The sequence below is a fragment of the Penaeus vannamei genome, chromosome 9 (assembly GCF_042767895.1).
Source record: "Penaeus vannamei isolate JL-2024 chromosome 9, ASM4276789v1, whole genome shotgun sequence".
In the NCBI taxonomy this organism is placed as follows: domain Eukaryota; kingdom Metazoa; phylum Arthropoda; class Malacostraca; order Decapoda; family Penaeidae; genus Penaeus; species Penaeus vannamei.
The window spans coordinates 35,698,547-35,711,474 of record NC_091557.1 but is presented as its reverse complement, the minus strand read 5'-3'; the positions used below and the strand labels follow the sequence as shown (position 1 = coordinate 35,711,474).

General features: G+C 39.5%; 1 protein-coding gene across 1 annotated transcript in view; it reads right to left on the bottom strand.

Moving 5' to 3' along the window:
- Positions 1-1,504: 1,504 nt before the first annotated feature.
- Positions 1,505-12,928, bottom strand: part of fabp (fatty acid binding protein) — a 14,188-nt gene continuing 2,764 nt past the window's right edge. Inside the window, exons 2-4 of the mRNA XM_027367586.2 lie at positions 2,943-3,115; positions 2,175-2,288; positions 1,505-2,051 (exon numbers count right to left, since the gene is read on the bottom strand). Of these exons, the coding sequence (XP_027223387.1) occupies positions 1,998-2,051; positions 2,175-2,288; positions 2,943-3,115 (341 nt within the window). The 3' untranslated portion in view covers positions 1,505-1,997. The remainder of the gene's footprint in view (positions 2,052-2,174; positions 2,289-2,942; positions 3,116-12,928) is intronic.

The following is a 12,928-nucleotide window of genomic DNA, read 5'->3' as shown; positions in this document are numbered from 1 at the left end:
GAAAAGAATATTAGTTAGTGAATATGGGTTAACTTTAATTTTGATACGGAAAAAGGCTTGAATAAGAATAAATACGTTCACAGCACAATATGGATTCAACTGGTACCAGTTATATTCTTGTCACAAAAAACATGCATTTCTGACTATACAATTGAAACTGACAAATACAGACCTTGCACTGTGGTGTTCATTCTCATTCATATTCCTAAACTTGTTATTGCATCAAAATGAAATTCAATACATTGTAATAGCTTTTTAAAAATCTGTATATATTGTGCCACAGTGGGATCCAAGAGGGCAATTTGAAAGCACCATGGATCAAAGACCAGATATACCATATTGATTACTTCACTGGTGGTATTCCAAGTATCTCTTAATTTGATTGTTACCAATCACTTTGTGATATCATGTTATGATCCACTAGGTGAATTATAATTGAGAACAAGGAAGTAGATCATTACACAGCTTTTACCTTGGTACCAGGGTAACAAGGAATGAGGAATAGTGCACATCTCATACTGCCTCTGAACTGCAGTCTAGTCCTTGACTGGCCTGGTATTCTCAGGAACTCTACTTCTGTAAATGTATAGGTATCTTTAGTAGGGTATAGACTAGACAGTTTATTTGGTTGATATTCTTTATCCCAAGTTTAATGTTGAGGCTAGATTAAGTCTTATATGTTTAGAATTGCAAGGTTAACTTAATAAAATCTTGTTTAATTTAGAAAAAAAGGTACTTCTATGTGGTTAATAGGTTTCCTATTGAAGTCCAGTTTGTGCCACATAAATCTCTAAGGTACTTAGCATTGTATTCAAGATTGTGATAGTGATAGTGTTAGACTTTGGGGTGAAGCCCAAGGTAAGGAAAGGTCATACAACACTGATACAGTATTGAGGCAAAAAGTTAAAAATGAGTTAATGATTAGGTTAAAATATTTGATGTCAGTTTGTGATGATTAACCTAAAGTGTTTGTTGTCAGTTTGTAGAGTGCTGTAAGTTAGTATGGTAGTAAAAATGGTAAAAAGGGAATAGCAAACAAGAGTACAAAGGCTGTTCAGGGCTGACAGTCAGCATTTGAATGTTGACAAAAGGGAATGAAGAAAAAAAAAAAAAAAAAAAAAAGACAAGTCCAAAGTAGGGGTGATCCCTACATTGGGTCTCAGTCTCTCTTAAGCTGCCCTCCCTCCCATGACAAGAAGCAAGGGATTGGGAAGAGGGTGAAGTCGAGTAATGATCTTTTAATTATGAAGAAAACTATTTTTACTAGCTTCAAAGTATCCTAGTTTACTTTTACAGTACTGTAGATGGTACTTTTATCAAGGAAACCATTTACTATCAAAATTTGTCTGATATTTGGTTATGAACTTGTAGATAATAGGACTTTTTTATCAACTATCAAATGCTTCCTAAGTTAACCTTGTTTTCTTTTTTGTAAATATTTATATTAACACAATTTTTAAAAAAACATTAAAACTAGATGGGTAAATGTAAACAAAACACCAAATAAATTTGTTTCAATTTAATATATAAAGTTTACAAAATGACTAAGAGATATAAATGTTAATCTCTCACTTGCATTTTGCCATTCATCCAAGTAAACTTGTTTAAATGGAAAAAAAATCTTGGTAACTCTTACCATAAACTGTACTTAGGGTTTTTTCCTTCTTTGGTTAGAGCATAACCACAAAACACATCAACTGAATTTTTTCTTACAATTTGAAGAGAACAGTGAAGAATAATGAAGCCTGCAAGACAGTTTGAGCAAACCAAATGGGATGTGAATAGGATAATGTGGTTACTTCCTTAGGGAACCAGCCTTTCCATAAAATGCTACATCTGCTTACGATGAATGTAAAAAATGCAAAACCTATCTTTTGGAAAGTTTACAATTCAATTTATTTTGACATAGAAATTATAATTTTATCTTCAATTATAGTGTGGTCCTTAAGATTTAAAGTAACCACTTTCCATACTTGGGTGCAGATAACTTGCTGGATTTATTCTAAACGAGAGTAAACTCGCTTGCAGACAACGTCATCAACCTTGCACTCCTGAAAAAGAAGATTTTATATAGATTAGCAATAATTATAATATAATTTATTGCAACCACCTTATCAAAGGAATCCCATAAACTTGTAATCCATGATTAATTATTACCATATTTGAAATCTTACCATTAGCATCTTGTCGTCGGTGAATTCTCGGAGAAGCTCAGAATCCTTCTCTTTCTTCTCCTTGTCTCCAACTTGCTTGTGAACTAGCTTATTGCCATCCAAAGTAATGGTTGACTGAAAAATATATTTGAATAAATACACAACAAAAGGCATTTGAAGATATATAAACTATGTACAATATATATTAGCACTTGCACAACAGATACAGTGGACATACATAGAAAATCATGTTGAATATCTCAAAATGCAATTGATGTTTAATTGGATTTCAAAATGCAATTGATGTTTAATTGGATTTCAAAATGCAATTGATGTTTAATTGGACTTTAAAATTACTGTACAAATTCTCTATACAAATATAATGAAAGGTACAAGAACGAACACATGAGAATACAGGCAATAGTTTTCTTAAAATGTTCAAATCTGATATCTGAAGACAAATATATAATAAAATAATTTCGAGCTGTTTGAGATTACTCTTATTCAAATCCATGTGAAAATTGGTAGTTAGTATTTAAATTTCATGAAGGATAAATTCTGTGCCAGTCCTTCAATTGTAAATATAATTTTATCCAAAAACGAAATTTGTATAGCTGGCTTTCTAATAGACTTAATCATTAATCAAATTCATCTACAACACTAATTTCTAGCTGTCAATTGTGACATTCAGAAATGTAACTATATTTAACATCTTTAAACAACAAATACATCTCGATTAACTACTGCAAGTAAAACATAACTCAAAAAGAACCTGCATGTGCACCTCACCTTTACAACGCGGCCATCAGCTGTGGTCTCTTCAAATTCCTCCCCCAACTTGAACTTGATCTCTGTGGTCTTGAAAGTGGTGGTCGTCTTCATTGTGTAGGTATCGCCGTCCTTGGTGATCTCGACGGTGGGGGTCGCAGCGTTACCCATCTTGCGCATCACCAAGCCAACACCTGAGAATGGATGTCAGTGTTAGCATACTTTGAGCTGTTAAGAGAGACCGATTTTACAATAAAATGGTTGATTACCTTTAAATGTTCATACATACACATATCATCAAGTGTAAAAGGCTATATACACCATACACATTGCTCCAATTCGTTTTTTAACCGAATTCCATGTTCAGTAAAAAAAAACTTCCCAGCCTATTTGATGCTGAAAATTTTAAAATATACACAAACCCAAGACCCTGACTACACGTGTTTTCTGGGGAAAAGAGCAGGCGTTCCCACATTTGCTCTTTCGAATGCAAAAGACGAGTTGGGGCGCTGCTAACTAGACAGCATTGACAAATGTCCAATTCCCTTCATATTGCAGTCCTTACATCGCTATTCAAGATCGTCATTGAGGAAACGCCATAGTTGAGCGAGTTCTGAGAACTAGTTATTTCTAGAATGATCCGGTGCAAGGACGTTTGCAAACATGAAGAGGTGCAACTGTTAAAATTCAATTCCTCTTAAAATCGTTCCAGTACAGCAAAAACATATATGGTCAGGGTCACGTTTTGCAAAGAATGTGTTGGGCAAGCGTAGCTTTCAAAGGGTCTGTATTGCTTCTCCAGTGTTTCGCACGACCGAACTTGACCTTCGTTTTATCAATGTCCTACAGGTCATTGGTAAACTGTTCAATCTCAAGTTAATAACCAATCGCAAATATTTAGTGGTAGAAAACGAAACAAAGCACAAGCGAGATTTATTCTTTAAGGAGAGAACGTATATATGAGCGAGTAAGCATGCATTTTCGTGAATAGGCGAGTGAAACTGACAAATAAATATTGAATGAATAGCAAACCAATTAAAATAGGGTCGGTCGAAACGGGTACTGTTGATCCTGCGCCGCTTAGCTTAAAAAATAGGAATGTTTTCAAAATTTCATTCAATAAACACTGCCCAGGAGACAAAAACGCAACATTTCACTAAAGAAGCTTCGTCTTAATTAACTATTCACATGATTCGACAGTTACAAATGTCTCAATATTGATCCAACCACGTAGGGACAGTTGGACGGCAGTTGTGAGACTTCCCACGGGTATATGCAGAGCAAGTACGTCGTACTTAAGGCCACTTAAAATCCTTCATTTACTCTCATGCAAACATACATACCAAATGACACTATTTTTCATATTTACGTACAGTACATACATACTGTTCATACTATACATGCATACTATACGTACTGCAGTGTTCTCATTTCCATACAATAGAATCCAAAATTTCTGGCAAAGTTTAACGCCTATATAGAATAATCTTTTCATTTAAATACAAAAGGTACATCGCAAGCATCACAGTAATACATAATTCTGCATAACATAAGAGTACTACCAAATATCCCTGTACAGTGCGAGCTAAATCCCTTCCCCTCATGATATAAATATGGAAATAAAGTCTTGTCTTACACTAATTTATTTGCTAGTTTAGACACACATACATTAAAAATATAAAAATATAATTGTAAACACATGTAAATTCACCAATAAAACTGAAATACTAAAAGTATTGCAAAATCTGAAATTAACTCATACTAAATCTGAGTGGTATTTCATGCGTTTGGGAAAATCTATACATCTGTGCTCCCTTTCATACCGCTCTTGTAAGACAACCTCACTACACCTGCGCCATCTGCTCCGCCCCCCCAACCCCCGTAAATCAATACCAGAGCCCGCATCTTCACCCTCTCCTGTATATCTATGGCTAACTTTCCCCCCAAATATGTTTATCAAGCTGTTGGCACGTATGGCCATTGTTCTACATACACAGGCTTGAAAGCTGCCTTTTCAGATACCCTTGTCTATTCCAATACGAATTATTTTACTATTTTATCCATCTATGAACGGGCGTCATCCCTATTCCACCATATAAATATAACCGCTCGCAATGACGCAAATCGCTGTACTACATCTCCTGGCAGGCCAACCAGGTGAGTCGAGCCAACTGACGACGACCCAGTCACTGCACATTCGCTACCACCTGACTGTCCAGTATTAATAATAATGAATAATTAAAACAAATACAACGGTTATATTCCATAAATGCTGCCACCCTATTGCATGGTTGGTTCCGAATTTGTTATGAAAGACAAGCAAGGTTTGGGTTTGAAATCAATACGTCGACACCACTCATGTAAGGAATAAAATATTACTAGGACATTTTCAAGCTAGGTAAAAAAGTCAATCCTTTAAACTTCAAAATTCTAGATAAATGTCGGGATTTTTTCCTCGTTTTTTTTTTCGAGGAGCTGCGTTATCTTATCTAGACTTCTCGGCTGCATCCAGGTTTTCAAGGAGGCTGTTCTAGCTAAACATCCTGACATTAAATTGCACAAAATTACTTTCTCGTACAACAGTTACTGTACTGTCACCCTTCTCTAATTCCATTCCACACCAACCAAACTTTAAACGAAATCTCAAACTTTAAAGAATGGGAACGCATTACAAACGCACTACATAAATCAGTAAAAGTTGATCAAACTCGCACAAGTCAGTCTCGGACTTAACAGGCTCGGAAGCAAGCACAGCTGCTAGACCATGAACTCTGGACAGTGCACAAGAAACTAAAACGTAATGGTGGTACGTTTTTAAAGTATCCCGTTGATGAATAGAAAAGAAACAAGGACCCGGAAATGGCGCTGCCACATCTACGTCTTACATATCTACCATGAAAAGCCGGGCATATGTAGAGCAGTCCAAGATAAAATGGGGTTTCTTCGTGGAGGCTAAGCGATGGCATGTGCAAAGGGTTGGAAAAGAGGAACCAAGAAAGAAAAGGAAAAAGAAAAAGAGAAAGAGAAAGAGGGAGAGAGAAAGGTAGGGCGTGGTGAAACTAGGGAAGGAGAGAGGGATGAAGTGGAGGAGGGAGGGAGGAAGGGGAGGAGGTAGGGAGGAAGGGGAGGAGGTAGGGAGGAAGGGGAGGAGGTAGGGAGGAAGGGGAGGAGGTAGGGAGGAAGGGGAGGAGGTAGGGAGGAAGGGGAGGAGGGAGGGAGGAAGGGGAGGAGGGAGGATGAGGCGAAACTAGGGAAGGAGGGAAGGAGGGAAGGAGGGAAGGAGGGAAGGAGGGAGGGAGGGAGGGAGTGGGTGGGCGAGGCGAAACTAGGGAAGGAGGGAGGGCGAGGCGAAACTAGGAAAAGAGGGAGGGCGAGGCGAAACTAGGGAAAGAGGGAGGGAGAGGGAGAGGGAGGGAGGAGGAGGGCGGGCGAGGAGAAACTAGGGAAGGAGGGAGGGAGGGGGAGGACGAGGCGAAACTAGGGAAGGAGGGAGGGAGGGGGAGGGCGGGGCGAAACTAGGGAAGGAGGGAGGGAGGGGGAGGACGAGGCGAAACTAGGGAAGGAGGGAGGGAGGGGGAGGACGAGGCGAAACTAGGGAGGAAGGGTGTAAAGAAGGGGGGCGAAACGAATACGGGCAAGAGAGGTCGAGGTAGGGAGGGAGAGAAAGCAAGAGGGAGAGGGGGCGGAACGATGAGAAAAAAGGAAGACATGCTATAGTTTACTATCACTGCGCGGCTGCATTCCTTGCCAGTATCAGTAAAGGAAATCCTTCGGAGATTCGGCCTCTAAAAGAAGCAGAAGTTGCATGCAAGCTATCATCCTCTCTCCCGCCCGCTTCTCATGGCTCTGATCTTGAAGAATGGAAGTGGTATTAGTCAAAATGGCTTGTGTCTACACGTTTACCAAACGCCTAAATATTTGAAGTTTGGTAATATTTAACAGGGGAGCAAAGAATAAGAGAAAAAGAATGGAGGAATATGGGGGGAAGGGGAGGGGGAGAAAACGGGCAGTGGAAAAAAAATGTGAGCGGACGTTCACTGCATACAGCCAACGTCATATGATGCAACCGCGTTTAAGTGACAATGCCCATGGCCGGTTAGTGTCACACGATACCCAGAATATAAAAGACTCCATTAAGGCCACCACTTTTCGCCAGGGCCAAGTGAACATAAAATCCACAAAGACGATAAAAATGTAGAGAAAAATTTAAGAAACGCAATATGGCGACTCACTCCCCCCCCCCCTTCCCCCGCTCATTAAAAGGACATGAGTACATGATTACAACACCGCCCCGTGGCCTTTGGTAACGAGCCCTACTGTTGCCGGCCCCACAGCCGCGACCGCCATCCTCTATTACTAAGCTCGGCAAGAATGCCCATGTGTTTTTGAAATCATGATCTCCCCCGACGTCTTAGATACGTCCTTTAAGTCGAGTATCCTATGCGAGTCTATGTAATCGGGGGCGGTCTTGAATTTACACTAGTTAACCTCGTTTATTACAGGAATACGCTCTTAAACAGTTCGTGGGTTGTGCATTTACGCGAGAAATGGGGAGTGCATATGCCAACTAACATTCCCGTGGCTATCCTTAATAGATAAAGGACTCTTCCTCCCTTTTCCCACTATTTTCGACCACCGGTTAAGAGTGCGGCAAGAGCGCTGCGGCAAACGCTTTCCCTCCTTATAACCGGCCACAGCTGTCACAGACGCGGCCATAACCACGTGAGCCCCCAGCCTCGCTCCGCACAATCAGATGGGGGGGGGGAGCTTTAAACACCAAAACACTCTCAGGATAAACAAACAAAATGAAATACATGGTACAATTCTGTATTTCAAACGACCGACCAAACTACCTAATATTCATCAATCTTAGAATATGTACTTAGAGTGAGTGACACATAGCTAGCAGGAGTGTAACGCAGAGTATGACGTAGGCGCCGGCCTTCCTTGTCGCCATGATCCACTAAATGCTTTACTCCGACCCTGGAATCGCGTAACAGGACAATAAAACCAACTCTAGCAGTAAAGTCGACGGTATTTAAAGGACCGACCGAAAAGACTAGAAAGCATTTATCAAGAGTCTTAAGAGTATTTATCTAGGCTGTGCGGGATTCGGCTCAGCAAGGTGTAACCTGATAGCTGTCAGGTGTCGTACTAGACATGTACACACCTGCCGAAATACACAAATCTATCAAGGCGTATCTCTGAACAACTAAATTATATTCATTATTTGCCAATGATATTATATTAATTAAGTGATATTTAAAATAAGTACGATTAATAAACCAATAACCCCGCGCAGTTATTTGCTGCTGCTGCTGCTGCTAATAATAATAATAATAATGATAATAATAACAATAATAATAATAAATAATATAAAATAACAATAATAATAATAACAATAATAAATAATGATATAAAATAACAATAATAAATAATGATATAAAATAACAATAATAATAAATATAAAATAATAATAAATAATATAAAATAATAATAATAATAATAATAATAATAATAATAATAACAATAACAATAATAATAATAATAACAATAATAATAATACACTAACAACGCTAATAATGATCAGGACAATAAAAACAATAACAACGAATAATAAGAAATACAAATTTCAAATAACCGTCAAAAAAGGGACGTGAACACTATTTTCAGCTGAAGTCGGTGCCACTGCACTTTACATGACCGGTTCACGCCCTCTTCACCCCGCCCGTGTGTCGCCACCGCCACCGGCAATTGGCGCAGGGAGGGGGAAGGAAGGAGGGATAAGAAGTGAGAAGGGGAGAGGCGAGGGAGGAGAGGAACGACAAAGTGGAGAGTGGGGAAGGGAGAGGGAGGGAGAGAAGGATAAAGTGTAAAGAAGGGAAGAGAAGGGAAGGGGGTGGGAAGGAGGGAGGGGGAAGGAGGGAAGGTGAGAGAGAGAGAGAGAGAGAGAGAGAGAGAGAGAGAGAGAGAGAGAGAGAGAGAGAGAGAGAGAGAGAGAGAGAGAGGGAGGGAGGAGAGTGGGGTCTGGGATAGAGGGAGAAATCGGCCAAATGAGGAGAATCATTCAAGTCGTTAATCCTGGCTCCCCCACCCAGCGCCACGCTACCCTCCGAAGCGGGAAATCAGACCGTCATGCCCCCCCCCCTCCCCAGGACCTCCGGGTGTGAAGGACCCCCTCGTAATCTCATGACGCCGACTTGTTTTGAGGAGCGTTAATGCTGTGTACAAGTCGCCTGATAGCATACTAAAAATAAACACAGTCCAGAGATTTCCTGCAATGAAGATTAAATCCGTCTCCCCTTCCCTCTCTCGGCCTCTCCGTCAGCACCTCGAGTGTTTGTTTGCGAGTGCTTGCTTGGATTGCTTGCTTAATGGCGCACACATTAGGCCGGGGAGCAAGGCAAATCGAGGCGCCGACAAAACACTTCGGGAAAGACGCAACGGCGGCCACCTTTACTCCAGATATAAATTATAAAAAGTACTGGTTGGACTTGGCTACATCGTCGCAATCGATCTAACTGATCCGACGAGAACTGGATAATAAAAATATGCGTTACCAATTCATGCCTTCCATTCCGCCCTCTCACATAGCGGCGCCTCTGCTTTTCAGTCTCCCCCCCCCCCCACACTCCCCGCCGCACCCACGGCTTTCAGTCCCTCCCCCACGCCGCGCGCCGCACCCAAGGCTTTCAGTCCCCCCCTCCCCCCCGCCGCACCCAAGGCTTTCAGCACCCACTCGCACCCAAGGCTTTCAGTCCCTTCCCCTCCCCCCGCGGCAGCGCCCATGCCTTTCAGACTCCCCATCCCTAATGACTGAACCCTTGCCTTTCAGTCACCTGGTCGCACCGAACACGGACTCAATATACAGATTCTCACATACAAGAACCTCCACTTCCACAGCCGACGTATGAGAATCGGAAGTGGCGTGAGTGCCTGCAGGAGTCCAGCAGAGCGTGGGATACATCTCTCACTCTCCTCGCCACGACCACCGCGCCCATTTCTCACAACTATGACGAAGCTTGAAGTCTACGTAATCATTCTTAATATATGACATTTAGTCGACATTAAATGCCTGAACTTAAAAGAAAGAAAAACTACTGTAAAGGTCGGTTCTGGAAATCCTGGAAATAAGTATTGCTTTGGTTTTTACATGCTACAGTAGGTTTGCGAAATAGTCTATATATTAATAGTTCTTCCCTAAATTTCAAATGCATCGAGTTTACAACAACGAAAAAAGGCAAACCCCTCATTTTTCAGGCTTATCAAGTAACTTTTAAGTAACTGATATCCTTTCTATTCTTCCGCTCTTCAGCCAATTATACACTATCTGGGAAAGCCGGACTAGCCAGCCGGCTGCCGTCATCCCAGCCCGCATCTTCCATGGGTGAGGCCCAGCCACCACCCAAACCATCTCGACTCCTTTCAATCATTCCCAATCTCATTAAGTGCTGATTATCTACCAAACTATTTTCTCCAGACGAAAAGTTTTGAAGTAGTTTCGGTCATCTAATTAAAGCGACCATTTTTGTCCCTCCCCACCCCCATCCACCTAAAACCCGCTTCGCAATGTAGGCATGTTTCCAGTCAAAGATTCAATCTAACTGCAAATATGAAGACAAGACAAGAACGGCCTAGGCTATTCATGAAGACGTTTACATTACTCATCTTTTCGAGTTTAAACTTCGCGGGGGAAAAAAAATCAACAAATATAACATTGTGAATCTGTATTATAATAATAATAATAATAATAATAATAATAATAAATGTGTTGTACACAATATAATGACTACCTTCTCAATAGACTTCATACAAGCACAAGACCAAAGCATTATCGACCCAAAGCCAAATTCCAAAGGTTTCCGCCTAGTCAATATCGAAATACTCATCTCCCCACAGCGTTCCAACCACATGAATAACGTATACACAAAGGGCCCCCTTGGCTATCCGCAGGCAGCTGGATTGTCCTTCGCCTGTCTTAAAGGTTATTTCCCTCTCTGCGACAAAGCCGATTGTGTTTCCAGGAGGAAACGAAGAACAGCTAGCGCGGGTTACTCGGTACCTCCGCTACTAGTGCAGTTGCCACTGGACGTGCATTCCCTCGCATGGAAAAAAATATGGAGACGAGCCATTTAGTCGAAGGAGCAAAGCGACCTTACAAGGCCAACCTTTCCAGATGCTAGCGTGTAATTCAATTAATCAATAGAATTTGAGGTAAACGCCAGAGACCCCGTGGTATGTCTGGTACAATTTAAAAGAATAGGGTCTGGCGACTGCAGCTGCGCCGGCAGGATCGTACGATACCACCACACCACGCCTCCGCCAATGGGAGGCCGCTGACAGTCCCCGCCTCCACACCCCTCCAGACCCTCCTACTCGCCGCCCATTGAGAACCGGCTCCTGCATGCAAACCAAGACCTTTAAGAATCAAAGGAAAACGCCAGAACAACCAGAAATATGCGAGCACTCCCGAAACCTTCGAACAATGCGCACGCGGTCCTATTCCAGCAACAACCCCGCCACAAAAATCAGTAGTAGTGGTGGTAATAAGAAAAGTAGTAATAGTGATAGTACTAGTAGTATCAGTAGTAATAGTAATAGTGATAGTAATAATAGTAGCAATAGTCAAAGTAGTAGTAATAGTAATAGTAGTAATAACAGTGAAAGTAGTAGTAATAGTAATAGCAGTAATAACAGTGAAAGTAGTAGTAATAGTAATAGTTGTAATAACATTGAAAGTAGTAGTAATAGTAATAGTAGTAATAACAGTGAAAGTAGTAGTAATAGTAATAGTAGTAATGACAGTGATAGTAGTAGTAATAGTAATAGTAGTAATGACAGTGATAGTAGTAGTAATAGTAATAGCAGTAATAACATTGAAAGTAGTAGTAATAGTAATAGTTGTAATAACATTGAAAGTAGTAGTAATAGTAATAGTAGTAATAACAGTGAAAGTAGTAGTAATAGTAATAGTAGTAATGACAGTGAAAGTAGTAGTAATAGTAATAGTAGTAATGACAGTGATAGTAGTAGTAATAGTAATAATAGTGATAGTAGTAGTAATAGTAATAATAGTGATAGTAGTGGTAATAGTAATAATAGTGATAGTAGTGGTAATAGTAATAATAGTGATAGTAGTGGTAATAGTAATAATAGTGATAGTAGTGGTAATAGTAATAATAGTGATAGTAGTGGTAATAGTAATAATAGTGATAGTAGTGGTAATAGTAATAATAGTGATAGTAGTGGTAATAGTAATAATAGTGATAGTAGTGGTAATAGTAATAATAGTGATAGTAGTAGTGGTAATAGTAATAATAGTGATAGTAGTAGTAGTAATAGTAATAATAGTGATAGTAGTAGTAGTAATAGTAATAATAGTGATAGTAGTAGTAGTAATAGTAATAATAGTGATAGTAGTAGTAGTAATAGTAATAATAGTGATAGTAGTAGTAGTAATAGTAATAATAGTGATAGTAGTAGTAGTAATAGTAATAATAGTGATAGTAGTAGTAGTAATAGTAATAATAGTGATAGTAGTAGTAGTAATAGTAATAATAGTGATAGTAGTAGTAGTAATAGTAATAATAGTGATAGTAGTAGTAGTAATAGTAATAATAGTGATAGTAGTAGTAGTAATAGTAATAATAGTGATAGTAGTAGTAGTAATAGTAATAATAGTGATAGTAGTAGTAGTAATAGTAATAATAGTGATAGTAGTAGTAGTAATAGTAATAATAGTGATAGTAGTAGTAGTAATAGTAATAATAGTGATAGTAGTAGTAGTAATAGTAATAATAGTGATAGTAGTAGTAATAGGAAGTGATAGTAGTAGTAGTAGTAGTAGTAGTAGTAGTAGTAGTAATAGTAATAGTGATAGTAATAGTAGTAATAGTAATAGTGATAGTAATAGTAGTAATAGCAATAGTGATAGTAGTAGTAGTAATAGTAATAGTGATAGTAGTAGTAGTAATAGTGATAGTGATAGTAGTAGTAGTAATAGTAAT